The 25,818-nt window shown below is 43.5% G+C and overlaps 1 protein-coding gene across 1 annotated transcript in view; it reads right to left on the bottom strand.

The window, feature by feature from the left end:
• Positions 1-236: 236 nt before the first annotated feature.
• The window catches only part of GPR50 (G protein-coupled receptor 50), a 42,948-nt gene continuing 17,366 nt past the window's right edge, over positions 237-25,818 (bottom strand). The window contains exon 2 of the mRNA XM_014954869.1: positions 237-4,687. Coding sequence (XP_014810355.1) covers positions 3,819-4,687 — 869 coding nt within the window. The 3' untranslated portion in view covers positions 237-3,818. The remainder of the gene's footprint in view (positions 4,688-25,818) is intronic.

The following is a 25,818-nucleotide window of genomic DNA, read 5'->3' as shown; positions in this document are numbered from 1 at the left end:
GGCATCTGGCTCACAGGCAGGTGGAAGGGAAACATAGGAATCCAAGGAGATGTCCCAGATGCACTGGGTCATTGTCTTCCAGGTCTGAGCTGGGCAGCTGAGGTGTGCCTGAGCTCAATTGTATTTGTCAATTCAATCTGCTTTCTGGGAGTCAACAAAATCCAAGCTGTTGTTCCAAATATTTATTAAAAAATAGCAAGTGGAAAAAAAAAAATCAATAGCAGTCCAATGGCAGATTTATTACAGTTTTAACAGATAAAGGGAATGAATCTACTTTGTGAACAAAAACAACAATAGGGAAATATACTGAAGGATTCTTAATCAAATTATAAAATGGAAACAGCATATGTAATATATATATTTATATATAAATTTATTGGTTACATTCTTCTTAAATAGATTAAACAACATTCATTAGCAACATCCAAAAGTATTTATTTGTGGCAAGAGATTCCTCTTCCTTCACGGCAATACTAACTCTCCATAAGTTTATGTCCACTGTGACATTTTTAGAGTTTGGGGCTAGAATAGGTATTCAACACCACCAGGTCAAATCCAGAGCAAGTGATTTAAAACCAGTTTATAGGAAATATCAACGTTATTTCTGAGACTTAAGGCCAGGTATGCAACAGATGGAATTGACAGAGCATGGTTTAAGCTGTGGGATCTCCTTGAAAGCTCAAATTTGGATTAAAGCTAGATTCCCACAGGGAAACTCTTGACATTGCTCGGGATTCCAAGTTTAAGACACACTTCCCTTTTTTGTAAACAAAGTTTAACAAAATAAACTCTCTGTACCCTGTTAACCATTTCTTAACATAAAAATAAGGAGCTGCTTGGGTAGCTTTAAAATAAGTCAGTATAAAAATCTATCCTGTCCTAAGCGCTGTCTCTGTGGCAAAGTGCTAGCAAATGGCACAGTGTTTTCTGTTCGAAGCCACGTTCCCTGCTTTTCACTTTTCAGATTGCGAACCTCAGCTCCAGCAGGACTGAGCTCAGGACTCCAACCATGGTGGCTGAATCACCCCAACTCCAGGCTGACTCTTGGGCAGCCCTCACTCACACTGGGATACCCAAAACACTTCTGAATGGGTCACATTAGGGCAATCTCTGTGCTGTTAGATGGATGGTGCCCATCACAGACCTGTCCCCACCCTGCGGGGCAGTGGCAGGGTCTCCACATGCAGCGAGCTGCTCGGGACCCATCCCAGTGCAGCAGGTACTTAACCTGTCCCCTGCAAAGACATGGGCAAGAGCTGGGCTTGGACTCTGCAAGTAGAGGACAAGCAGACCCCGTGTTACATTGCATAGTTTGGTTCGGCAGCGACTCTCTGCGAGACCTGGGGAGATGCTCTATCGTGTTCCTGCTGCTCCCCTCCCTACCAGGTGCTCGCAGAGACTCCCACAGCTTGCCTGTTCAGGACCTCTTTGGCTTACTTGGTTTGGTTCAAATGCTCGCTGGCTGATACTTTGGAGCCTGAATAAGAAATAGTGCAAATACAAGCTTAGAGAAAAAAAAAAAATACCACATTGCCTTCACTGAACATTCAGTTAAAAAGACAAGGATCCATAAGACGAAACCCCAGTTGTGGGGTATATTTGGCAAACTTGTACAAGGTTCTTCATGATTGTCTTAAAGGAGTATATTTGGCTTAGTGCTAGATGCTTAAAATTATTTGCTAGCGTGATTCTAACTAACACTGGTGTGGCTAATTGCAAACGACTTCGAGGACTAGTCACAGAACATGGGACATCTTGGCCTGATGGGACAAACACTTCCTGCAGTTATGGATTCCTCGGTGCTTTTCTTATCCAAGTTTGACTCAAAATGATTTTGTTTGCATGGAATGACGTGAATTCATCCAGACTGGTCTTGTTGAAAGGCAAATGGACCACATTGTTTCTGAGGGTCAAGATACCTTTATTTGGCCATGCTCAGGCAGATGAAGAGGCCAAAACAGAACTCAGTTTGATTCCTATTATGGGAGGCTGGCTGCAGTGCATTTTAAAACAATAATAATCTGAAGTGGCTGAGATGTTCAAGTTTGAAACTTCATGAAGTGCCAGAGTGCCCTATAAGTGCAGAGAACCCCCCACCTTGCACTGCAGCAACCTTCACCACGTGGCAGCACGCAGGCTGCAGTCCTCGCTGAAGCAGTGTGCCATGCAAGGTTTCTTGGTTCACATCAAAAAGGGGCTTAATTTCTCTCAACTCATCTTCCCCCCACAAAAAAAATCAGCAGAACAGATATTCAGCAGCAAGTTGCTTCCAGCAAGCAATGCATAAATGGCTTGTGAACTTCACTAAGGATTAGGCACTTAAGTCTGCTCAGGTTTTTTATAAATCCTCCGTACCTCCATCTCTAAGCACCTACCTGCTATTGCAAAGTCTGGTTCTCTGTGTTTCAGGGCTCAGCCCTGGGAACTAGTCCTGCGCTGACTATGATCAAAGAGAGAAGACTGCACTCTTTGATCAGGAGCGGGGCTGACTGCTCCCCTCATTAGACCAACGGGGCTCAGACCCGCTCCTCTCCATCACACAGCTCCCGCTGTGCCTCCCAGCACACCAGCATCCAGCCAGGTTTGTTAGCTTGAAGACAGAGTTGCACTGAGGGAGTTTTATCTGTTGATTTTATGGGACTGTTTCAAAGCAGGATCTACACATTTAAAACCATAAGGAGATGAATTCACAATGAAGATAAGAAAAAAAGGTCATATTTACAGACAGCTGCCACCACCCCCCTCACACTCTGTTAAAGAAACAGCTTTATCTTTGTCCATGTGCCTGCTTCAAATGTGATATTGGCCTTCCCAGCACTTCAGGACAGTGTTTCCAATGACAAAGATAACAGAGTTCAGGCTTTAACTGAGAACCACTCCCTTCCCCTTCTCCCTTTGTCTGCAAGTGTAAATACTACTGGAACTTAAAAACCAGCATCTGCATTGAACAGATGGGACTCTGCTATGTTTATCTTTTTTTTTTCAAATGATGTTCATGTAGCAGGGACTTCTGAAAGATATTTGGAATGAATGCTGGCCATGACAGGATACTGCTTAAATTAGAATCAGGCTCCAAGTATCTTCCTGCAATTAGATTATGTCGTATGTTATACTCTTACTCATGGCCTGGGAAGGAGAGAGCAAGGGTACTTAATATCTGTAGATATTCAATTAAAATGAGTACATCAGACTCTCACTAGGTCTGGCTTTTGCCTGCCTCACATCTAGCCCAGGCTAGCTTCTAAATCTTAAGAGAAAAGAAAAAGGAAAACGAATGCACACACAGTGGAAGTCATCGTGCCCATACGTATGCCTGCTGGCTAATACTGTTAGCTAACTGAAAGGGTAAAAAGTCATTCAGTTTACATTTTGTTTGCTAGAGTTCGGATTATTTTAATGCTAAAACATAGAATTCAGAGTGGGGGGAGAAAGATTTGTTTGTAATAAATGGCAACTGCTGGCTCTTGAAGGTTGCATTTCAACCATAACTCCTTTCTGCATGCATTCTGAGCGCTTCCCTTTTCGAGGGTATTGGCATGCTTGTGGCAAAAGCAACCAAACCAATTAATTAGGCACACGGTGAAAGTTAAAAAAAAAACAAAACAACCAGTCGTTTCCATTCTGAAAATCCTTATTCAAAGTCTCAATGTTGCAGCGATAAGCAAGCATGAAAGGTAGCAGACTCCTTCCTTGCATGAGAAGCAGACTCCTTTTTTGCATGAGGGACCCAGCAACACCAGTTGTGAAATGCACACATAGAAAGGCTCTTATATATTATATATACAACTGTAATCCAGAATAAATAGTACTGTTCTGACTCATAAATGTATTTCAGCTTGGTTGTTGTTGTTTGTCACAGCTGGAGATGGCTTGCTTTTCATCCCTTCTGTCCCACCCTTGGACACATCAATGAACAGCAATCTGGGAGTGCGGAGTGTCAGCAGTATCCTTTTGTACTCCTTCCGGAAATTCTGGTTAAGAAGCCCATAGATCACAGCGTTGAGGCAGCTGTTAAAATAGGCCATAAAATAGCTTAGGACAAAAAGCCATTCTGGAATGTGTGGCTGCACTTTTGAAGGATTAATTGAAACCGCAAGGCCAATAAAGTTTAACGGTCCCCAGCAAACAGCAAAAAGGACAAAAACTACAAACATAGTCAAGAAATTCCGGACGTCAGCTGCTCTCAGCTTCTGCTTGCAGTCTTGTCTCACCCGGTGTTTGACTTGAATCACCAAAATCCAGATCCGTAGGTAGCAAAACGTCACGATGGACAGCGGGACAATGAAGTGAACCACCACCACTGTGATGGTGTATGATGTACTCACCGTCTGGGCAAAGGTACAGGAGTAAATCCGGGGGTCATACTGCAAGGAGCCAACGAAGAAGTTTGGCACAATTGCCACCACTGTGAGCATCCAGGTCAAGCAGAGATAGCAGCAGGTGTTCTTCAGGTTGAAGAGCTTATCGTACCGAAGGCTGTGGCAGATGTAGCAGTAGCGGTTGATTGCGATCGCTGTGATGTTGAAAATGGACCCGATGACACTTAAACCCATCAGGAACCCACTTATCTGACAGTGAACATTTCCCATGGTCCATCCATTGTGGAAAATGGCACTCAAGATCAGAGGGTATGGATAAACTGCCACCACAAGGTCTGCGACAGACAAACTGACGACAAAGATATTGCCTACAAAAACAGGAGAAGAGACAGTGAGAGGTTAGCATAGGTCCAGATAGACAACTTGCAACTCACAACCCATTAGGCCTAAGTCTTCTCACAGGTTTCACTCCATCCTCCATCTGGAATCTGAAACCCTAGAAAATAAGACTTTGCTGTACTAGTGACAGCAATGGAAAGTAACTAGACATGATTAACTAGGCATATTCCTTCTTAAGACATTTCTAAACTGGAAGCATTACCCTTAACTCAGCTACAGCTGGGGGTCAGGTTCCTGCATTCCTCTAAGTTGTGTAGGAGAGGAGGATCTTACTCTCCTTGTTAATCAGCCAGCATGACTGTAGACACCTGGCAGGTACCTTCCTTTCGCTGTCCTGCAGAGAATTTAATTCCTTTAAATACCATACAGGACACAATACTTGCTATAACATCACATAGTGACACTTTACATAAGGTCTGTCCATCATGGGCCAAAGAAGTGGGACAGTGTTTTTCAGTGCTTTATTCATTCCACTGGCAGCAGTTGCACAGGAAAGATCTTTTTTGGTATTTTGCATGTGAACAGTGTATTTTCACCAGAATTTTTTCAGTGTTCATGTTGAGGCACATGTATTCTTCCAGAAGCCATGGTGCACCCAGCCTTTTTGTGCTTATCTTACTTGGTATGTTTTCCTGTTCTTTTAATATTAAAAGTTGTCCAATGCAATATGGAAGGTCAATCACTCCCAAACCGTCTTGGTCTGGGCAGGGAATATGATTAATAAACTGCTGTAAGCCATCTCTGCAGTATATGCTGCAGGTTGTCCAACTCTAAACAAAAGAGAGCTGAGAGTCTGTGCAAATATAAAACTATATATGTCTTGCTGGATTGCAAGTGGCACATTGTATGGGACAACACCTGTCAACTCCACTGTGTGGAGCAGCTTGTGTGGAGACCCGGGAAACCAGCGACTTCCTAACAGCAGTTCCTGCTCATTTTATGAGTCTGGTGCATTCATAAAATCATAGAATTCCATAGGTTGGAAAAGACCCTTGGGATCATTGAGTCTAACCATCAACCCTACTCTACAAAGTTCTCCCCTACACCATATCCCCAACACCACATCTAAATGACTCTTAAACACATCCAGGGATGGTCACTCAACCACCTCCCTCTCGTTCTGTCACTAATTGCCTGCGAGAAGAGATGAGCACCAACCTCTCTACAATGTCCTTTCAAGTAGTCGTAGAGAGTGATGAGGTCTCCCCTCAGCCTCCTCTTCCTCAAACTAAACAGTCCCAGCTCCTTCAACTGCTCTTCGTAAGATTGATGCTCCAGGCCCTAAGGCAAGCAAAAAGCCTTTCTCTTCAGTTTACCAGTCAGAGTAGAGGAGTGCATTAAGAAAGGGACCTTGAGGTCTTTCTGAAACTGCTGTAAATAGAGGACCAGCTATAATGTTGAAAAGGACATCTGCCAATATTCAACTTTTTGATGACTAGACAAATTGCCATTTCAGGAGAAGCTTGACATTGCAGTTAGAGGACAGCACACTAGAAAAAGTTGGTTTTTTTCCTAACTCTACTAAGTTCAGGTATATCTGCAGTGGCAGGAAGGAAAATATTACTAGAGTATCCATAGAAGCCATGTTTAACACATTCAAGGTGTTAACACCTACGCCCCTATGAGTTACAGGCAACATCCCAGCCTGCTGATCACACCTGCACCTTCTCTTCAAGCCCTCAAATCCTGCTGTCTACCAGATAATATAAAAATAACACTAAAAAGAGGCCCCTTTCTGCAGTATCCGTGAAAGGATTATCTGGGATCTCAGTTCAGCTGGTTCACTGGCTTCAGTATTTGCAAAATACACCCAAGGGCTGGCGGAAATCACGGCTGCATTGCCACTGCAGTTGGCTCATTGCTGTGTTTGTTGCCAACAAAAACTATTGGGACAAGTCAACAGTTCATATCAGGCAGCAGAGTCCACTTCACGCTGACTGGAAAACAGTCCAGATTTGAGAATAGCCCACGGCAGTGTGGAGCTGACATAAAGCATCATTTTAAAATAAATGTTAGCAGAGGTCATGTGAAGTGCTGAAATCTTTTTAGAGAGAGATTTCACATACACAGGTTTACTGCAGCACTGATTTGCCACAGCACACAACTTCTGTGGCTGCTGTGCCTCAGTGCTGCTTTTTTGCTCGTTTAATATCTTAACTTAGAGCTTTTTGAAATGCAGTCACTGAACCTGGACCTCATATAAATAACTCTATTTATGGCTGCTGTCAAGGGCAGAACCACCTGTGGTCAGGCTCAGCAGGAACTTTAGAGAGGGAGCGCTCTTTTGCAGCAAAACGTTTATTCATTCTATCAAATATATGCCACTTCAACAAAAAGCAAAATGCGTCTCCAGAACCAGAAGTTCTTTTTTGAAAGGTTTCCCAAAACAATGTTCAAGACAGCAAGACAGTTATCAGCAACCCAATTTAGGACTTCCAGAGGATGCTGGAGACAGACTCCACTCCTGGGACCACAACCCTCCCTATTCACGGGACCTGTCCCATTTGGATACACATTTATATATACAGGCAGTTGGAGAGCAAACCTCTGCATTTGCCTGGGATGAAAGACAGCCACATTCAACATGCAGTTCTGATCAGGCAAAGCAGAACAAAGCTGGATATTCCCTACTTAAGACAGCACATCAGTGGATTTAAACCAAAGCTTAGCAAAATCATAAAGTTCTTAGCCTCGCATCACTGCCAGCTGCTGGGAGAAATGAGCAGTCTCTGTAAGTTTTTCTTCATGAACTTCGATAGTTGGGAGGAAGTAAAAATAAAGGGGGAAAAAAAGTCTATAAAAATAATATTCCCAGATGGACTTAGCAGCTTGGATTCAATCCAAGAGCACAGTACTGTGTGTTTTATTTTGACACCACTTCATTGCATGTTGCCCCAGAAGAGAGAAAATAAGACTGTTTTATCAAGACGAGTTAATAATCTCCTCCTCTATTTGGAAAGCAAACCTGCCACCCTCTGCTCTGTGCTTTCACCTTGCAGTCTTGGCTCTCCTATCAGGCAGCAGGGCTATCGCCCCAGTAGGGCGCTGGGGCCCTGAAAGTAAGGTCAGAAAGCTTCACTTGGTGCTATTTCACATCTTCCATTTTATTTGGCAATGTGGTCAACTTCATATTCTTCTTCTGGTGAGATAAACACGAAGGTCAGACCCATATAATAGCCACTTGTCAGTCAGTCCTGACAATCAGTGCATTTTTAATGATCAAGTACTAAAAAGAGGCACATTGGATGCCTCCAAACACACAGAATATGCCCTTCAAAGCATGGAAACTGGCTGCTGGCTAATTATTAAAATATGAGTAACTTGAGTTAAACATTGCTTCAGCCTCGCAATGCCTGGTTTGCCATGAGACCACCATGTGCTGGGCCATGCAGCCAAAGGCTCGTGTCCTTGTCCTCTGTAGGATGAGATCGAACCCTTACTCCTAAAACCATTGCAGAATGAGAAGCCATCTAATGTGTGGCTTTTAAGGAAGATAAAGAGCAGTCTCCTACCAGATCATCATCTCTGAATATTTTTTTACATTTTTCCACTATAAAACAAAAGAGCCCTACCCATAAATAATATCAGCAGGACTTTATCTCAAATTTAAAGTTATCTGCTTCCGTGACACTATGTTCAGATATATCTTTTTCTTTTTGTTGGCATGTGATTATATTTCCTTATTAGCTTCCACATTTTCCATCCTGTTTTTAACTTCTACTTAGTATAAATTGGTTCATGTGCCACTTGTGCTCTGTCCCCCAGTTATGAAGTTATACATGAAGAAGCACAAATGGTCAAGAAAGGCAAGTCTGCCACAAACATACCAGTAATACAGACTTGGCCACCTTTTCAGAGAAACTTTAAATCTTTCTACGTTATGGAGACACAAAGCTATAGAGTATAGAGGTATGATGCACTGTTCACTGGGGTTTTTTGGAAAAAAAAACCAAACAAAAAAAACCCCGACAAAACAAACCAACCACAAAAGAACCTGAAACCCAGCAGCAGAGTAGGTGACAAGCCTGTGAGAGTAATACAACAGGGAATTTATCCCAGAACATCTTCTGCCCTGGTACTCCTGCCTTTGAGCTCCCTTCCTCCCTCCCATACTCCTATAATCCTGTTTCTGCTCCCTCCAACAGCCTGCTCCTGTATTCCAGCAGTTCCCTGGCCCTGCCTCTCATTTTGTCTGGATTATCCAACAACACAGGTTATCTGAGGACTTCTAGTTAAGTCCTGGTGCTAGGAAACGTGGAAATACCACAATGAGTTCTGCAAATCAATAAACCACATACGTAAAGGTCTTCAATGGCAGGCTGCCCAAACAGCACCTGACTTCCATGCAAAAGGACATCGTTCTTCTACAGAGATTAACTGAGCATTGCTGTACAAACACAAGGGTCATTGGCTCTGCCTGCCTCAAGAGGCTGTTGGAAATCCCTTGGTGCCCAAGCTCCGGTTGCAGAGATGCAGCCTCTCCCTGCTCTTCCCACACAGCAGCCGTGGGCTGTCCTTTAGGACACATGGATGGACTGTGTTTTAGGTACCCTGAGCTAGAAGCGAGGTTAAAAGGTGGGGGGAGGAAGGGGAAGGAGGTAAAATATTTTTGTGAAAATGGGCTATTTTTCTAGATCTCAAAATGTCCAAAGCAAGCACCCAAAACTCTTGCTCTCTGTTTTCCATATAAAGCTCTCTTACACTCACATTCCTTGCTGAAATATTACAGACCTGTTTGTTTCAGGTTAACAAGATAGAGATGCTCAATGCAGCCTGAAGTTAACACTGTTATCTGTACACCCAGTGAAATGAAACATCCTGAGTGACAGGAGTTGCACCAAAGCAGAGACATTTTTGCAGATCAACTTCTGCTCGCCTGGCAGAGTCCAGCTCCAACTGAGGAGGAAAGAGGGCTTTGCTGTCCAGGTTGCCCCTTCCTACCAGCCACCTTGCAGGCATCTGAGTTGCTCTTGAATAGCCAGTGGCCAGCACAGCATTTTGGGGCAAACAAAACCCCACAGAAGCAGCCCAGCAGGTGAGAAGCTGACCCACGTGCATGATGGATGTGAGTGTCACAGGGGCCCACTGCATGACCAGTCCCCCTGCTGTCCCCATCTCTTCCCAGCAGTGACTTCAGATCTCAGCATTGGTCTGGCTGCAGCCAGAATAATTGACAGTTGAAGAACAGCAGGTATAAAAACCAATGTTGAGATAAACATGCTAAGATACACAATGACACAATGCTAAAAGTTTCCTGGAGTGACTGGCATGTTTGGAGTGACACCTTACTATTTATGACTTACAATAAAAAGTCTTAAACTTTATGTTTGTCCTTTCAGGTTTTATGAAAAACTCAACAGACTCATGTCCACAAGGAGATAAACTGGAATTAAGACTCACATCAAGCCCAGAGAGATATAATAAGGCTCAGTAAACAATTTAACAGGCCATGACTGTAAAGCAAGTCTCTGATAACCACTTACCATAACCTAATACTCTATATTTAATCTTCCAAAGCTCATGCTCACTGCAAAACAGAAACAAAATGTACTGTTTGCCCCAAGCAAAAGATAAAGTCATAAAAGCTTTATTCAGCATGCAACAAGACTCTTTATTAGCTTTGATAGCCTCCTTGTTAGTTTTTACCTGCCACTCGCTCTGCATTTGCTTGTGTTTCACGAACCTCCAGTCTGCAGACATGAAGTGCGTGCTTGGTTCTGCAAACTAAGTGGCAGTTCAGAGAAACGCTTTCAGACCAACTTGGTTCTTTCTATAATACGAAGATGCTATTGATCATATAGTAAAAATCTGTATAAAATAGTATAAATCTGCAATTTAGACAGATTACAATACTGTAGTATAGTGGGATCCTGATCCTGCAGCCCTTACCAACAAGCATTTCTTACACCACAAATTCTAAGGATTGCTCCAGGGAATAGAGTTTGCCCCCTCAAAGAGCATTAAGAACCCTCCTTCTATAGGGATCAACAACCCATGTCACCGCTTCAAGCAAGCTCTGAGCTTCCAGGGCAGTATGAAGAGTACACAGGCAGCAACAACATGGCACATGAGAAATCCCAGACTGTTAATTGTTGTCTCTTTTCAGCATTCTGATAAGCACTGATGCACCTGATGTGCCCGTACAACAGCCCAGCGTGTACTTACCCATTTTGACAACTGAAAATGTTTGACAGGGGAGCACAAGTGAAAATCAGAGAAACTCTCCCAGAGATCCAGCCAACAGGAAAAAAAACCATAAATCTGTTTTTCAATTCATTAATCCATAAATTTTAATTGAGGATTTTATTTGTGTATTTAGGGAGTCTGTTCAAAGAGAGGAATTAAAAAAAAAAAAGGAAAAAGCATTCAATCAATTATTTGTTATCATTACTCCATCAGGATTCAGAGGGGGATAAAGCATGGTTTCCTGCAGTTAAACAGGCACTGCAGTTGGGCTGCCAGCTGGTCTCAAATTCCGACTGTGCTGCGTAAAACAATACAGAGGGTAATGAACAGACAGGACAGGAGATACTGCCAGCGCACAGCATCCTTAGGATGTAACGCTAGAGAACATGGAGCTATCCAATTTAAGGACACCATGAAGGTCCTAGACAAAAGCATAAAACTCCAGCATAATTTAACTTTTTCCTGGCAAAAGTCCTTTGAGATCTCTCAGCACAATTGTGAAGCCAGAGACCAGCAGTCTGCTCTGGGCTGCCAACCATTACCTGGTTTACTGGCATGGTTCCCCAGGGGAAAACTGTGGGTGCCCAACACTGCTCCCTGCCTTGTGCCAGCCCTGCATCCACGCAAGAGCAAACCCAAGGCAGAGCGGGAGGAAGCTCCAAAGCCAGCTCTCAGCCTCCTCCTGCCATCTTCCGTCACCAGACGTTTCGGCACCACCACTGCAAGCTTCATTAGCCACCTCATCAATATATTGCCACGGGTGCGTGAAAGCTGCCTTTCCCTCTGGATCTGTCAGAAAGACTTGCTTCCAGGAGGAGAAAAACCTCACGCTATCTACTGAAGTAGAAAGGACCAGCTCCCAAGCACTTCAATTACATTTATTTTGTTATGCACTGTAATTATTTTGGCTGATGGTTAAAGAGAGGAATTGCTTACACTCCCAGGTGGAGGACTGGATTAGTGGATTTTAAACTGACTTTTAGCTCATGACCTTTTAATTGTATTGCTGTCAAAACCATATTTGAGCCATGCCTGCGGCTGCAGCAAAGGGCAATCATTTGCAGTGTTTACATCCCAGAGATTCATAACTTCCATTCGACTAAGACCAGCCAGACTCAAATCTGAGCTCAGAAGTCTGTGGAAATGCACTGGAAATTAGAGACCAGCCCTGCTCACATGATTTCATGTTTTTCCTTATATCGGTTACCATTACATTGGAAAAAATGTAAAGGAAGTGATTTTTCCCTTGGTGTGACGCAGATGATAACTGGATATTCACTCTTGACTAAATAATGATGAGATTAATTACCTCTTCTACCTTTAAAAAGGTGTCAGCCCTCTTCTGGTACCAGTGCAGAGTGACTTCCCCATTTACAGAGTTTCAGATATTTTAAATCCAATAAGTGGCGTTTAGATCATCCCAGAGAAACTCTGTTTGGAAAGCTTCTCCCTGTTACTCTGCATTAATCCTAACACGTCCTGCTCAGCTTAGGCACACCTTCCCAAAAAGATGATCTGAAGATATTATAAAGAAAGGGGAAACTATGTTAAGTTGATGTTTTACCTACCTCCAAAAGTTTTCAACTTTTTAAAAATATGATTTTCTGTACATTTATGTGCCTTTTAATGACTTCTTCCTGTGTCTCCCTGGAAGTCTGACCCTTCACATGAGGCAAAACCACGATGCTGCAATTCTTCTGGATTTCTAAACTTAGCTCTTGTTGGTGTGATGTTTTTCCTGGATGCAATTATGGCAACTGGATCTGCTAGTAAGGGAGGAGGAATAAGTGGTGGTCTTGATCTGACTCTTAATATATACAAAAAATGTGCTAAAAAGTACCCCTTCTTGTTACATGCCCCAGATTCCTGTCATTTACCTGTTACATCCATCGAACTCATAGGCTGCAGTATGGCTACGAGATAGCAAGCAAATCAACTTAAAAACTGGGTTCCTCCCTTTATCACTTCCAAATGCATGGGGTAAATATGGGCTTGGAAACACTGCCTGCCTTCACAGAACATCCAGCATGGCCAATGGCTACCTATTCCCTATGGCAACTTCTTGTGGGAGACGGCAGGTCTTTGGGAAGATACTAAATAAAACCTCTCGCAGCTGCAGGAGAGCGTCCCTGTGCCCAAACTCCCACTTGGACACCCTGGCTGCCAGTGCCACCCTCTGAACTCCAGCTCTGTACCCTGCTTTTCTACCTGAAATCCCTGCTGAGCAGTACTATGTGATTTTAAGCAGCTGCCTGATTCCCATCCAGGCTGCATAGGGAGGGCAGGCTGATGCCCTGATGTTTACTTTCACACACTGGCCACGTGAGCACAGAGATGAGCTCTACCAGCCCACGTTACCTCCAAGCCCATTATCTATCAACTGGTTTGTAAAGGGCTCTGAAACAGGAAAGGCCCTGTATAAATATAAATGTGAATTACTGCCAGCATCCATTGAACTGACAAACTAGCATCCATCCTCTCCCAGTCCCAGCAGCTGTACCGCCACCATTTGCCATCTGTTACTGTTCTAAAATAAAATCTGTGAACTCAGGCTTAATAGACTTAATAATGCTCTTTTGCTATTGGTGCCGGTCAAAGTGTGTTTCTGGCCTGGAAAGGAGCTATGTGCAAGCAACCACTTCCTAGGCAGCTGACAGGCAGAGCGTACAGTCAGATCTGAACACACAGCTGATTTTAGTGATAAAAATCACGTCTGAATGCCCTGGTGAGTCCTGCCGAACCAGCACAGCTGAGCCCAGGAGCTGGCTCCTGCTCCTCCTTGTGCTTCACCAGCACGGTTTGTTGGCTAAACCTTAGTGACAGCACCAGTCACTACCCCCGTGGACCTCCACTGCCAAGGAGCAGATGTCACCCTGCCACAGCTAAGAGCGTGTTTTGGCCTCCCAGCCCTGTGATCCCAGGGATGAGTCTCTCTCCAGTCTCAGCTCTTTCTGATTAGTTGGTGGGGATGGGAGGTGATATTTTTACCTTGTGACAGTTTTGAATTGTATATGGAAATGACGAAGCTATTAAAAAAAAATAAATCAGGACACAAAAAAAGTTTCTATCAGTGAAGGACATTTAGCCTTTAACTCATTCTGGACCAAATTTCGTCCAAGTCTGCTACAGGCAGCACAGACTGTGGGTGATCTGTTGGTTAAGCCGTAAGATGGACCAAAGAAGTTGTGTGAGGTGAGGACTGTCCAAGGCAAAGAGGTGGAGACTGAAAGCAGCCAGCTTTCCTATGAAAACTTAAAGGAGCTTTTTATAAGGGTTCTTTGTGCACACACGCATAGGTTCATTTTTGGGCTGCATTAGATGCTGTAATACCAAATTCAGATGCCCTTTTCAAGATACACCCTAATAAGCTTCTTAAAGACTCAGACTTGGAACAAAGTAGTATTGTGCAATATCCAACTTCAGGAGAGAGCAAGCTGATCTTAGGGCATAGAGGAAAAAGCTCAGTTCAGCACAACACAAAATGCTGCCCCAAATCCAGCCTCACTTTCTAATGGAGGCTCAGGACAAACCTCTAACATATACTGACCCTGGCATCATCATCACCTCTAGCACTCTGTCCAATAAGAACAAATTACTAACATAAAAATAAGTCATAGTTGCCATAGGAAGATAGAGGCCATTTTTAGACAAAAATAACCAACATATGAAATGACTAAGCCTAAATCAATAACTAGAAAAATAGTAATAGAAGAGCTTGAGTTAACAGAACAGTTACACTGGGTACACACACTAAGACAGGGCAGCTCTGCTCTGAGAGTCCTCAGCTCAGGGATGCTGAGATGGGCTCATGTGCCCAGAGGAAGCTTATCCACTTTTCCCATTCTGGGTTACTCTAAGGAGGGCTTCTTCCCTTCCCAGTGAATCTTGCCTCCTCAGGAACTCCATGAATTCCTGTTCTCTGCTGCCAAGACAGATTAGTCTGTGCCATACAGACTATTGAGATGAAATTCCTTTCTCATCTGTGTTGGAGAGAGTGAGCAAAGGCCATTCCTTGAACCAGAATCTGATCTCACATAGGTTGGGCAAATCCAAAACAAACCCAGGGCAAGTGGGTTCATCAATCTGCTACTTCTGCAGGCTGTCTTGAAAAGCAGGAAATTGAAGTTGTACCATCCTGCACTTTTTTTACAGTATTACAGGGCAAATCTTAGGTTTATTAACTAAGAAAACCTGTCCTGAAAGCTGGTTTCAAAGCCCAAATCAAGGGGAATGCAGGGATATGGGGAAGAGAGCCACCATGCAGAGAGCTGCAGGATGCAGAACTTGCCAGGGGAAAGCAGAATTGCTCACAGGCAAACGAGCACTGCAGTCTGCTGTAACAGAGCTGCATTTAATTTCCCTTAGCTGTTAAATCTGTCCTCACTGTAATTACACATCCTCCTCCTCCTCTTGCCATAAACAACACATTGAGTAAACACGTTGAAAATGCGGCTAGCAGGAGATGGAGGGATATTGATGATACAAGAAACTCGCACTAGGAAGTCCCAAATGCATTGCTGGAAGGCATCTGCTTCTAATTTTCTCCTAATGACTTATGAAACTTAATCATCTTTGAGGTGCAATGTGTGGGCATATTAAAATGAAAAAGACGTTTTTGCAGTAAGGTCCGCAGTAAAAACGTTCTGACATGAGCCCATGTGAACAAATGGTTCATATGGGTGTGCTCTAACACTGATCTCAACAGGGAGTCTCATGGTTGCTAATATCCAACTGGCTTGGAGGAGAATAAGATTTCATGGGACTGTGACACCTAATTACTGGAGGAACCCCTTGAAGTAGCCATACTTGTAGGCAGCAATACGTGCACTGAAAGGGAGATCTGGCACTTGTGGATTGTAACTGATGAGGCTGGCAGGCACCTCTGCCATCGACAGCTTCCAGTACAAAAGCATCACTGGATTCTGCTCTTACACAAATCATGTTTCGCCCTATATCTGTAACGATAAAGGCAGGCCTACTTTTACAGTTGCATAAGCACCATCGAGTGCTTTTAGTGTCCCCTTAAACTTTTCCCTCTTTCCCCCTTTTATCTCTATTGAACTTTTCTCAGCAAGAAATAAATCATGGACATTTCTTTTCTCTGAAACTACTTAACATCCATTCCGGAATGCTTCAAAGTGATAATGTGTAACTTGAACCTTATGAGCCAGGGAGGCTTAGGGAGGGCTGCCTGCAACCTTTTAAATGCTAACCCCGAGTGGACCCTCTAAGCCAGTAAGTGGTTAGTATCAGAGGCTCTGCTCCCCCGTTCAGTGTAGGTACAGCCAAGGGTATGACTAAGAAACCCATCAAGGACAACAGAGTTGGAAGGGACCCTGATCCATCCGCCCTGACCATCCCCCTCAGGCACAGCGTGTCCTACTAAAAATTACTGGCAAGTGGGAGCATTTCTAGGTCAAGGACATTGCCCTTACTCATATCCAAGCTGCCTTCTATCTGGCTTGCTACAAAAAGAGGTTTTGGACATGTGCTGGTTGAGCAAGCTTAGAAACAAAGGAATAACTCAATAGCATCCTAAGTCAGTGTGAGACCTCCCCCAGGCAGGGGCGAAACAGAGGAAGAGCTTTGGCTTTTCACACCGCCTTGTGCCCCTGAAGTGTTGGGATTTCTACCAGTTCTAGAGGACACACTTTTGTTTTGCCATCCTCTCCAAAGACTAGAGAAACGGTCAAGATACTACTTTTCTAAAAGAAAAACCTCACTCTATGCAGTTTCTGTCTTCCCCACTCCTAGGCTTTCTTTATCTAACAACAGCATTTTTTAAAGAGCTGTCACTTGTTAAGCATAAGGTATTACCTCCTGCCTCCCAGTCTCTTCAGAACCATTTGTGACCCTCCATTTCCTCTCCTTAGGAGGATTCACTGATATTTTTCATTTAATTGCTGAAATCCCATGTTGTTATGTGTCCCCAACGAAGCATCTTTGTTTAGCAACAAACTCCAAAGTAACAGAATATTTAAGGATGAAATGAAGCATGGGCTTAATACAGAGGCTTCTAGTGAGAAGTCCTTGTGTCCAAGTGCACACACAGGTGTCATAAATTCAGCCTGAAATCTTAAGGGTATTTGCAATATCACATATCATTAAAAATACCTTCCTGAGAGGGGGTTGATTTGACAGAGTTAGAAAGGATGAGAATTTCTAGTCCTCGGCAGGAATGTGACACACACGTATCGAGGTAGGCAACAAAAATTCACAGCGTGTTACCCACCTCCTTCTTCATAGGGAGCCCCAAAAGCAAACTGTGAGAAACACAGACAGGACATGGAGATCTAAGGCAAGCTAATGCTGTCAAAAAATTTGCTTGGTGCATCGCCGGGAACGGCTGAGAGCTTTGCACATTAATGAGAAACTGAGTGGAGTCCAGGAAACGCTCTCAGCTTTCTGAGCAGAGCTGGCAGCACCGCGTGGTGTGGTGTTCATTTCCATGTCAGGCACGTGAACACACCAACAGGGGTTGTACATTCGTTTTGGGCAGCTTAAGAAGCACCTCTGAGAGCCAGGAGGTCATCCTCAGTCCTTGCACAACCATGTGAGGTTTTTAACAGATTAAAATAGCTCTGTGAAGTATCTGTATATATTCTAAGGAATCCAGGGAATTATTTGCAACGTCAGAGCTTGAAGGAACCAGGATTTGCAGCTTCAGTGACAGATTTACACAACATTAGAGAGAACAGCTCTGCAGAAACTCTCCAGCCTGAGCCACCCAAGAACCTCCCCAGGGGCATGCCCTGTCCGGGATGTCCCCATCACCCACCACCAGCTGCCACATCTCCCCGGCTCCAGGGTGTGGGAGATGCACCCCAAGAATGATGGGCCCGTGTCTGCCAACTCAGCAGATGTGAGAGCCTTCATTTGGGAGCCCGATGGAGAAACACGCAATGTCAACTGCACCACAACGAAAAACAAACTTGAAGCGATTGCCAGAAGCCGACTCCTCGGCATCAGGAGCACAGGGCGAGGAGTTTAACTGCTAATTAGGACAAGGCCGTCATGAAGGGCAGAAGAGGGAAAGAGGTTGGCTTTGGTTCCCTCAGGGGTTCGAAGTCTTTCCCAAATTCAGCTACATAACATATCCTTTAAAAGGAGAGCAACAGCTTTTTCTGTGTTAGCAACAAAGCAGAAACTCTCATGCCAGCACTGCCTTCTGATACCAACGGTCCTTTTATCATTTATTCAGGGATAAAACTGTAACAAGGCAGATTTATATCAAATGACAAATAACAGCTGTGGGGAAAAGAAAAAAGTGTTGCACTTCATTAGAACTCTGTAAGACTCTGACAGCCAGAAACACACCGTAAAGTGGCAAATACAGCCGAGAAGACAAGACAGAACTCACAGCAGCTGTTAAACCAAATGGGAACTTGTTAAAATTAAGGGCCATTTCCCCCTTTCATATTTAGTCTCAAAACACCATGTAAAGAAATTCAACCTCATATAAAGACAGCTCAGTCACTAGCGCAGAAGTGACATGAGACCCTTGCAAAGATTTCAGATTAAGCGGTAACCATTAATACACAAGCAGTTCCTAAAACCTATGAATATGTTAATCCGGTATCAGCTGGAACCCTCTGATATTAAAGTAATAAATCTTACCAGACTGAATTTTACCATTATTCACTTGGTGTTTCAATATTCCTTAAAACTATGCAAGCATTCAACATGGAGGATGCTGATGTGTCTGTAGCATCAATACCAATGCCATCCTGGACCAGACCACACATTTCCTTCTACCCCGAGAAGTAGAGGCCATACCTGCACCTGAGCATCAGCATCCCAAATTCTCTACACCACCAGGCACTGGTTTCATGCACGAAGGCAGCTGTGATTGCTGGGAGGGAATGGGAACGTACAAGGCTTACAGGAGTCACACCTGGAGTTGATTTTGTAGAGGTACCACCACAGCCACCAAGAGATGCTCAGGACTGAAAAGTAGTATGCTGCAAGCCAAGCTATAGATTTTGCCTCAAGGATGGTATTTCCAGAGGGGACAGGATGATTCTGCTTCCATCACACCCAAAATAAACATTGAAAAACCAACTAATTAAGTAGCTAACCAGCCAGCCCCAGATTATCCCACAGCGTGAGGGTGCAGTGCTGACAGGTTTTGTTTCATGTTTCTTTAGAGGGAAGGAGGTGATGGCACTGTTTAATTCTGCATTTAATTGGTCACAGTCCTCATATTGGAGCAATGACTGTAAGGACAAACGAGACCCATTCTTGTTTCAAGCAAGGACTTTCCCAGCTAATTGCCATGTCGCCTTGAGCAAACCACTGCCTTGGCATGTTCCAGCTTCCTGCTCTGCCAGAAGATCTGCCTTCCTCACATTCACCGATGTATAAAGTAAAAGAATGTCGTTCAGTGGAAGGCAGAAGAGAAATAGAAATTAAAACATTTCCGACACGCTCACCTTTTGGCTCTTGGGCAGTTCTCTCAATCTGAACACTTCACTTTGAACAGCCCTGTGCAGAGCAGTCTCAGGAGCCCGCGATATGCAAGAACAACTGAAAGAAGCAAAGTAAAACCAGCAGAAGCACAGTCCTATTTACCTGTCCTGGCATCCTCTTTAGTCCCCCAAATTGAGAGGGGTTTAGGTGAGAAATGCTGAACTGCAGCACGTGCAACTGTAAATTCAGTAGGCAACACTCTTCCCACTCAACTAGATGGAGTTGTTACCCCACCATGGTACCAGAGACACATTTTGCTGCCAGAGGTGCTGTGAGTGGAACTGCTGGCACTGGGGAAGGACAGAGATAGCTGGGTTAACAAACATCACCCGGGATTCATAACAACAGCGGTCCAAACCAGAAGAGCCCTTGACTACCTCCTAACTTGGGCTGCTGCATCCAGCAGTTATCCTGCAGCTTCCACTTGACTTGGAAATCTTTCATGCTCTAAGCTGGATGTAATTGAGTATGGTCATGGTCCATTCCTGGACTGTCAACGCTTCCATGCTTGCAGCCTGTGTCAAAGCGCCTGAAGAACTCTTCCAGAGAAACCTCACTAGCTGATTTCCAGGGGATAGTTGGAAAGGTCCATTGTAAATCACACAGCACAAGAACAAACACGCTGTTGTCCTTCTGACACAGGGCAGAAGCTGCCTATGGCCTCAGAGGTCAGCATCTGAGAAAGCAGTGATGCAGCTCACAGGTAAACCATGAGTGTTGCTTGTTAAATTTATGCTTGTTTTGGAACAGAGGTGGTCACACACAGCCTGCAGACAATTCCCTCTATGTGACTGGAGCCCAAAGCTAATTCCTTGTTCCCAGAGACCATGGCCTCAGGAATTGAGGTCCAGCCTTGGTTTCCCCTTCAGGCTCCTGCTGCTTGCACATCTCCCAGTGGGTCTCACTTAACAAAAAGCTCACACATACCTCTTGGCTTCCCAAAACTGAACACTTGCTCATGTGCCAGGAGAAAGAGCTTTGCTGTCTATGGACAACAGCATGACTTCTTAACCCTGGCCATAACAATAGCACTACGTAACAGCCAAGATGACTGAAGCAGCTGAAACTACCAGCAACTGTACAATACGTTGCTGTGTGACTGCAACATCTCCTCAGGAAAGGAACACATGAAGGACATGGAAGTACTAACAGCAAAAACAATGGAATGGTCATCAAAAGAACAAAATGCCCCCTGGGGCTCCTGATACACACGCGCAGCACAAGACATGGCAGGACCCTGTTCCCAGCATGGGAACATTTAAGCCCACGTGGCAGAGATTCCGAAGTGCCGTGGCTCCATGGAAGCGATACCTACTGAAGCATTTGGGAAGAAGCCCTTGCAGCAGGAGCAGCTACAGCTGCACTATGGGCCTTGGCGTGCTCTTTGACAGGAACACACCTATTCTCCTTACTCCACTTTATTATTTGGGTTTCTTTATCAGCATTTTCTGCACAGTCCTCAGATGGTCTAGTAATTATAGAAGACAGGGCACTGCAAATCACTGTATGGTAAACGCTACAAGTTTCTCAGACTGTCTGAAAGACAAGCACGGGCGGAAGCATTTGCAGAGACTACTTTGGAATAATGGCAGCATTTACAACCATGTCAGCTTCCAGCAAGTCAATTCCGGTAATCACTGAATCATATAAAACAGGGCTGTCGCCTTCCTCCTCAGGAGGCAGGGAAATACCAAGAACAAAGATTCATGTCATGGAGACTCCAGACACCAACAAGCTGTTTCTCACAGGCTCAAGAAGCTAAAGCCTCCTGCACCTTCACACAACCACCCTGACTGTCCCCCCAAAGGTCCCATGAAGTTGCTGCAACATCATTACATCACAGCAAAAGGACCCACCAAAACCAGCTGGACACGAACACACTCTTTCCTCCTAGGTATAAACCTCAGAATATCAGTGCTGCTATTCTCCATTTTTCACCCCAGTTTCCTGAAGAAATGAAGTGTGTCTGGTCACACTGCCTGCCTTTCCCCAGTAATTTTTGCTCCTGAAGGCCAACTTCATTTGCATCATATAGAAGACGGGATGACTATTTAAAAAAAAAAAAAAAAGTTTCTAGACAACAGAAACTGGTCCCCAGCAGAGCTGGGGTATTGTGAGTGATTGCACTCATTAGAAAGGTATAGGATGACCTCAAATTTTCCAGGAAACTGAGTAATTCGGTTGTTATAAAACCACAGACCAGGACAAGTGTCAGTCAAGTTCATGCTCATACAACGCAGAACCAGGCTATGGGAAAACTGGCTCCATTTTTATCCTCAATGTTTAAATCATCTTGTGTTCAGATGGTGCTAAGGGCCAAGAAAACCAGATGTAACATCACAAAACTGTTGAGAGGTTGCTGCTGGCTTCAAGGCAAACTAACTCATCTTCCATGTCTCAGCCTAGAAGAAGAAAGCTGAGTATCTCATTGTGGGCAAGGAGTTGTCAGCAGAAGTCTCCTTTAAAGCAAGACTTCTGCCTGAAGTCCCGACTCCTTCAGCACGACTAACAAAGGCAGGGATAACAGTCGGAATACCTGTTTCTTGGTAGAACTTGCAAAATCCAAGATTAGGAAATTAGCATAGAATCCACAAGAGACAGACACATTATAAATATCCCAAAGGTGGAAAAAGTGTCCATCAGAGACTTCAACTGAACCTCTGTCCATGAGGCTCCAATCCTCCAATCAGCAAAAACTAAAACTAGGAAACCAAAGACCGGTGAGACCACTGAGCCCAGAAACAGGTCCCCTGAAAGGAAGCTCAAAGCTGACACTACACATGTGCAATTAATAGAGGCAACTTCTTTGTTGCAGGCATGTTCTGCAGCAGCCTCTAACAATTAGGATTGCATATTCCCAGAAATGAAGTCCCATGAGTTTTCAAAGAAATAGTACATTCCCAGAAGAAGAAAGAACTGCCATGAAAAAAAAACAAAACCTAAGTCTGCTTAAAACCATGACGAGGGCAGCAAAGCTAGTTTTAAATAGAGCAATCACCATGTAACACTGCAATACAGCGGCGAGATTGTGGTTACCTAAACTGCCAACCAAGAAAAAGGAGAAAAAAAAAATATAAAAAAAGCAAGTCCAAGAGGCTGAAAGGGTGTTAGCCAACACAGATAAATTGGTTCACTAATGGATTTGACGCTGACTTAATCTTTTTACTTTGCAGTGCCCTGAAAAGCCTGATCTTTTTGCCATCCCTTACCTAAATGAAATTAACCTATTCCGGAACATTAAGAACAATTTATCAGGCCATTGAAGGCAGACTGCTTGTTGGATCTGGATCTGTGTTATTCCATCCAAGAACCAAGAGAAACTTTGTAATTAAAAAAAAAAAAACTGAAAATGGGAAGATCGGCAAAGTGTCGCATCTGGAGCCTCGCTGCTCTTCTCCCGCACGCTTTCTGGCTGCCGGGCACACTCCAGCACACGGCTTGTACAAACAACTTTTTGTTTGGAACAAGAGCATTTGGCTCCTGCTACAACACAATTTGTTCTTCCGTACTTCAGAAAACGTAACTTCCAGTGCATCAACCAAGAAGAAATTTCTGAATGAACAAAAAGGGACCAGAATATTTCACTGTGATTTCAAACTCTTTTACTTTCTTGATGAAACTGAAGCATATTTTTTTTCCAAGGAAGTTTTACAGGGAAACCTTATTTCAAAAGCACTGTTTTATTCTTTCTATAACATATAATAACATAATTGTTTTTTGCAAAACTAATCTAGGGAATGGATTACTTCACTTTTCACCAACAAGGCTTTCTACTGTAAAACATCACAATCGAACCCTGCCATTACTCACTCCCTGGAAGGAAAAACATAAATACCTGCATCTCAACATTGCAGAAGTCTCAGAGGTTTGAAAGCCAACAGGGGAAATCCCAAGAGTAAGAACTGAAGGCCATTATTTTCTGCCAGCATTAACTGGTCATATCCTGAAATGAAGGCTGAGTCTCAACCTTTGAGCTCTGCCTGCAGGAAATAGTAAAAATAAGCAGTTAATCTCTCAAACCCTTCATGTTGATTTTTACCTTTTTCATTCTTGGGAGATTAAGTAGGGCAGGAGGAAACATATTCAAGAATAACAATAAGAAGACACAAGGTTTTAATTGAGAGAAAGCCTGAGGAAAGCACTACTGCTAGGATGCAACTATGCACCCCTGAGTGGATTTCCTACTCTCTTGTGGTACTCACAGCTGTGACTGCAAAGGCTGGCACCACAGATGAAAGCAATGGGAGCTGATGAGTAAAGTGTTCTCCTGTCCTCCCTTCCTGCTGCAGAGCCAGCAGGACAATTCCCTCCCCAACATGAGGTTGCGTTCGATAAATAGAGAAAAATCAGGAGCAAGAGCAGGTTGTGCAGGATAATGCTTAGAACTGCTGCTAGTTCATTTTAAATTCAGAAGCCACCCTCAGATTCATTCTGTGGTGGACGGAATCGTGCTCCAGCCCTGCTGGGATGGCTCCAGTCTGCAGAACTGGAAGAAGGAAAATGATACCCCCTCCTCATTTCTCTCCCTGTTGTTTGCATATAGGATGGGGCTGAAGGAAGTTTGCTGTTTCTTGGAAGTGTTAGGTCCAGCGCCTTTGGGCACACGATGAGAAAGCCATTTTGTGCCTTACTTCACGACGGTGCATCCTATAGCATGTTCCTGGGTGATGTGTCCACATCACACACCCACTAGCTTCAGGCTAGGAGAGAACCTTTCTCTTCTTTAAATATTTACCCTCCCTTGTTTATACATTCTCCTGAAATGTGCAAAGGGGTTAAAAAGATGATATTGGGATTTACTGGGATTATTATCCATATACAGGATTCTGTTGTAAAGGAAGGCAGAGCTGGCTCTTCTTTGTGTTATGAAGAAAAGTGAAAATAAGTTGGGAAGGCAAGGGTTCTGCTGACGTTATTTGAAGTCCAGGGTAGGAAAGCCCTACTTCAGTGTACTCTTCTGATAATTTACAGATTTCTTTCCATGGATGTGGTCTTGTGTTTACATCAATATTTGCAGCTGCTGCAACAGTCACACAAACATTGAGAGGACACAAATTCAAAAGCTCAAAGAAAGACATGCCTATAATTATGATTAATGTTCATTATAAATCATCCAATCACTAACACAGAGCAAAACAGAATTCAGAATTTCCCAATACTCTGGCTGTGTATTTTGGAAACGTGAATGATATAATGTGGATTATACAAATCACATCCAAGACAAACCTTGATATTAGAGAAAGTCCAGGTTAGAAGCCACAAATTTCTTCAACTCTATATCTCACAGGGTATGCAGTCTTTTAGATAATTACACAGACTTTGACTCTGACACACATTATCATGCAAATGATTACCTATCCACACTCATTTTCCAGAAATACACAGTCACAGAGGCTTTAGTAGAGGACACTACAGAACCTCATCTGGAAAAAAACCCACGACAAACACACTTTATCTTCACAAAAGGTTATTGAGGCACTGAAAGGATGTGGAAAATTGGAAATAGCATCCATGCTGAGAGCATAAATGATCCTTCTCTTTAAGAGAACAGAATTGGACTACTGCTTCTCACCAGGAAAAGCAGAAAAACATTTGCAAACATGAGTCCTATTATGAGACCCATAAATCTACATCCCATAGCCCAGGGAATCCTTCATGTCCTTACCATTCTTCTTCGCATTTCTATCCCACTGCCTTGGTGCTTTCTTCTATCTTTCAGCAGAGGACAAGGAAAAAAAGTGTGGTGGCACACCTGATATTGCTGTAGGCAAACCCACCCAACTTGGTACTTCTCAGTACTGACGATTCTCAAGGGTAAATCCCATCTTTCACCTTTTTTTGTTACTTGAGACATTCCTGACAGGGCTGATCCTGGTGTACTGAAGTGAGCGTGGATTGTCTCACTACTTCTGTGGCAACGTCAGGAGCATTACTTTGAAAAATGGTTTTGAAGAATGTATTTAACAAGGGGTTGTAGGCAACATTGCCAGTTAAGAAGTTGTCTCTAGTGATTTTCTGTTCTTGAAACCCTTCCTTATCCCATCCCAAGGCACAAATTGTCCTGTTTTCAAGTTTTAGGAGGGAAAAGGGCATTAAGCACCCTAAAAAATAAAACCTGCAGAAGTTACTTGCTCATAAAGTAACTTTTAAATTCTCTCTCTTTTTGGGAACATAGTTGTATACATTTACAATGTATTAATTCAAATATTTATTTCCAATATAATAAATAACAGGCTTCCCCAGAAATGACACAGAGCACTAAGGCAAGGGGTCACAATATATGGTGTCTTGGATAGGCTGCAGAAAGCTTACATTTTGATTGTTTTTATTTTGCATCTGTTCCCTGTCTTTTCAGCCCTCTATATAAATAATGTCTTGGACTTTCTGAGTACCACTGGAAGCAAAAAGTGTAAAGAAAGCAGGTAAATAAGATCAATGTTTTACC

The sequence above is a fragment of the Calidris pugnax genome, unplaced genomic scaffold, assembly GCF_001431845.1.
Source record: "Calidris pugnax isolate Ruff unplaced genomic scaffold, ASM143184v1 scaffold38, whole genome shotgun sequence".
Classification (NCBI taxonomy): Eukaryota; Metazoa; Chordata; class Aves; order Charadriiformes; family Scolopacidae; genus Calidris; species Calidris pugnax.
The sequence above is the reverse complement of the archived record's forward strand: the minus strand, read 5'-3'. Positions and strand labels throughout refer to the sequence as shown.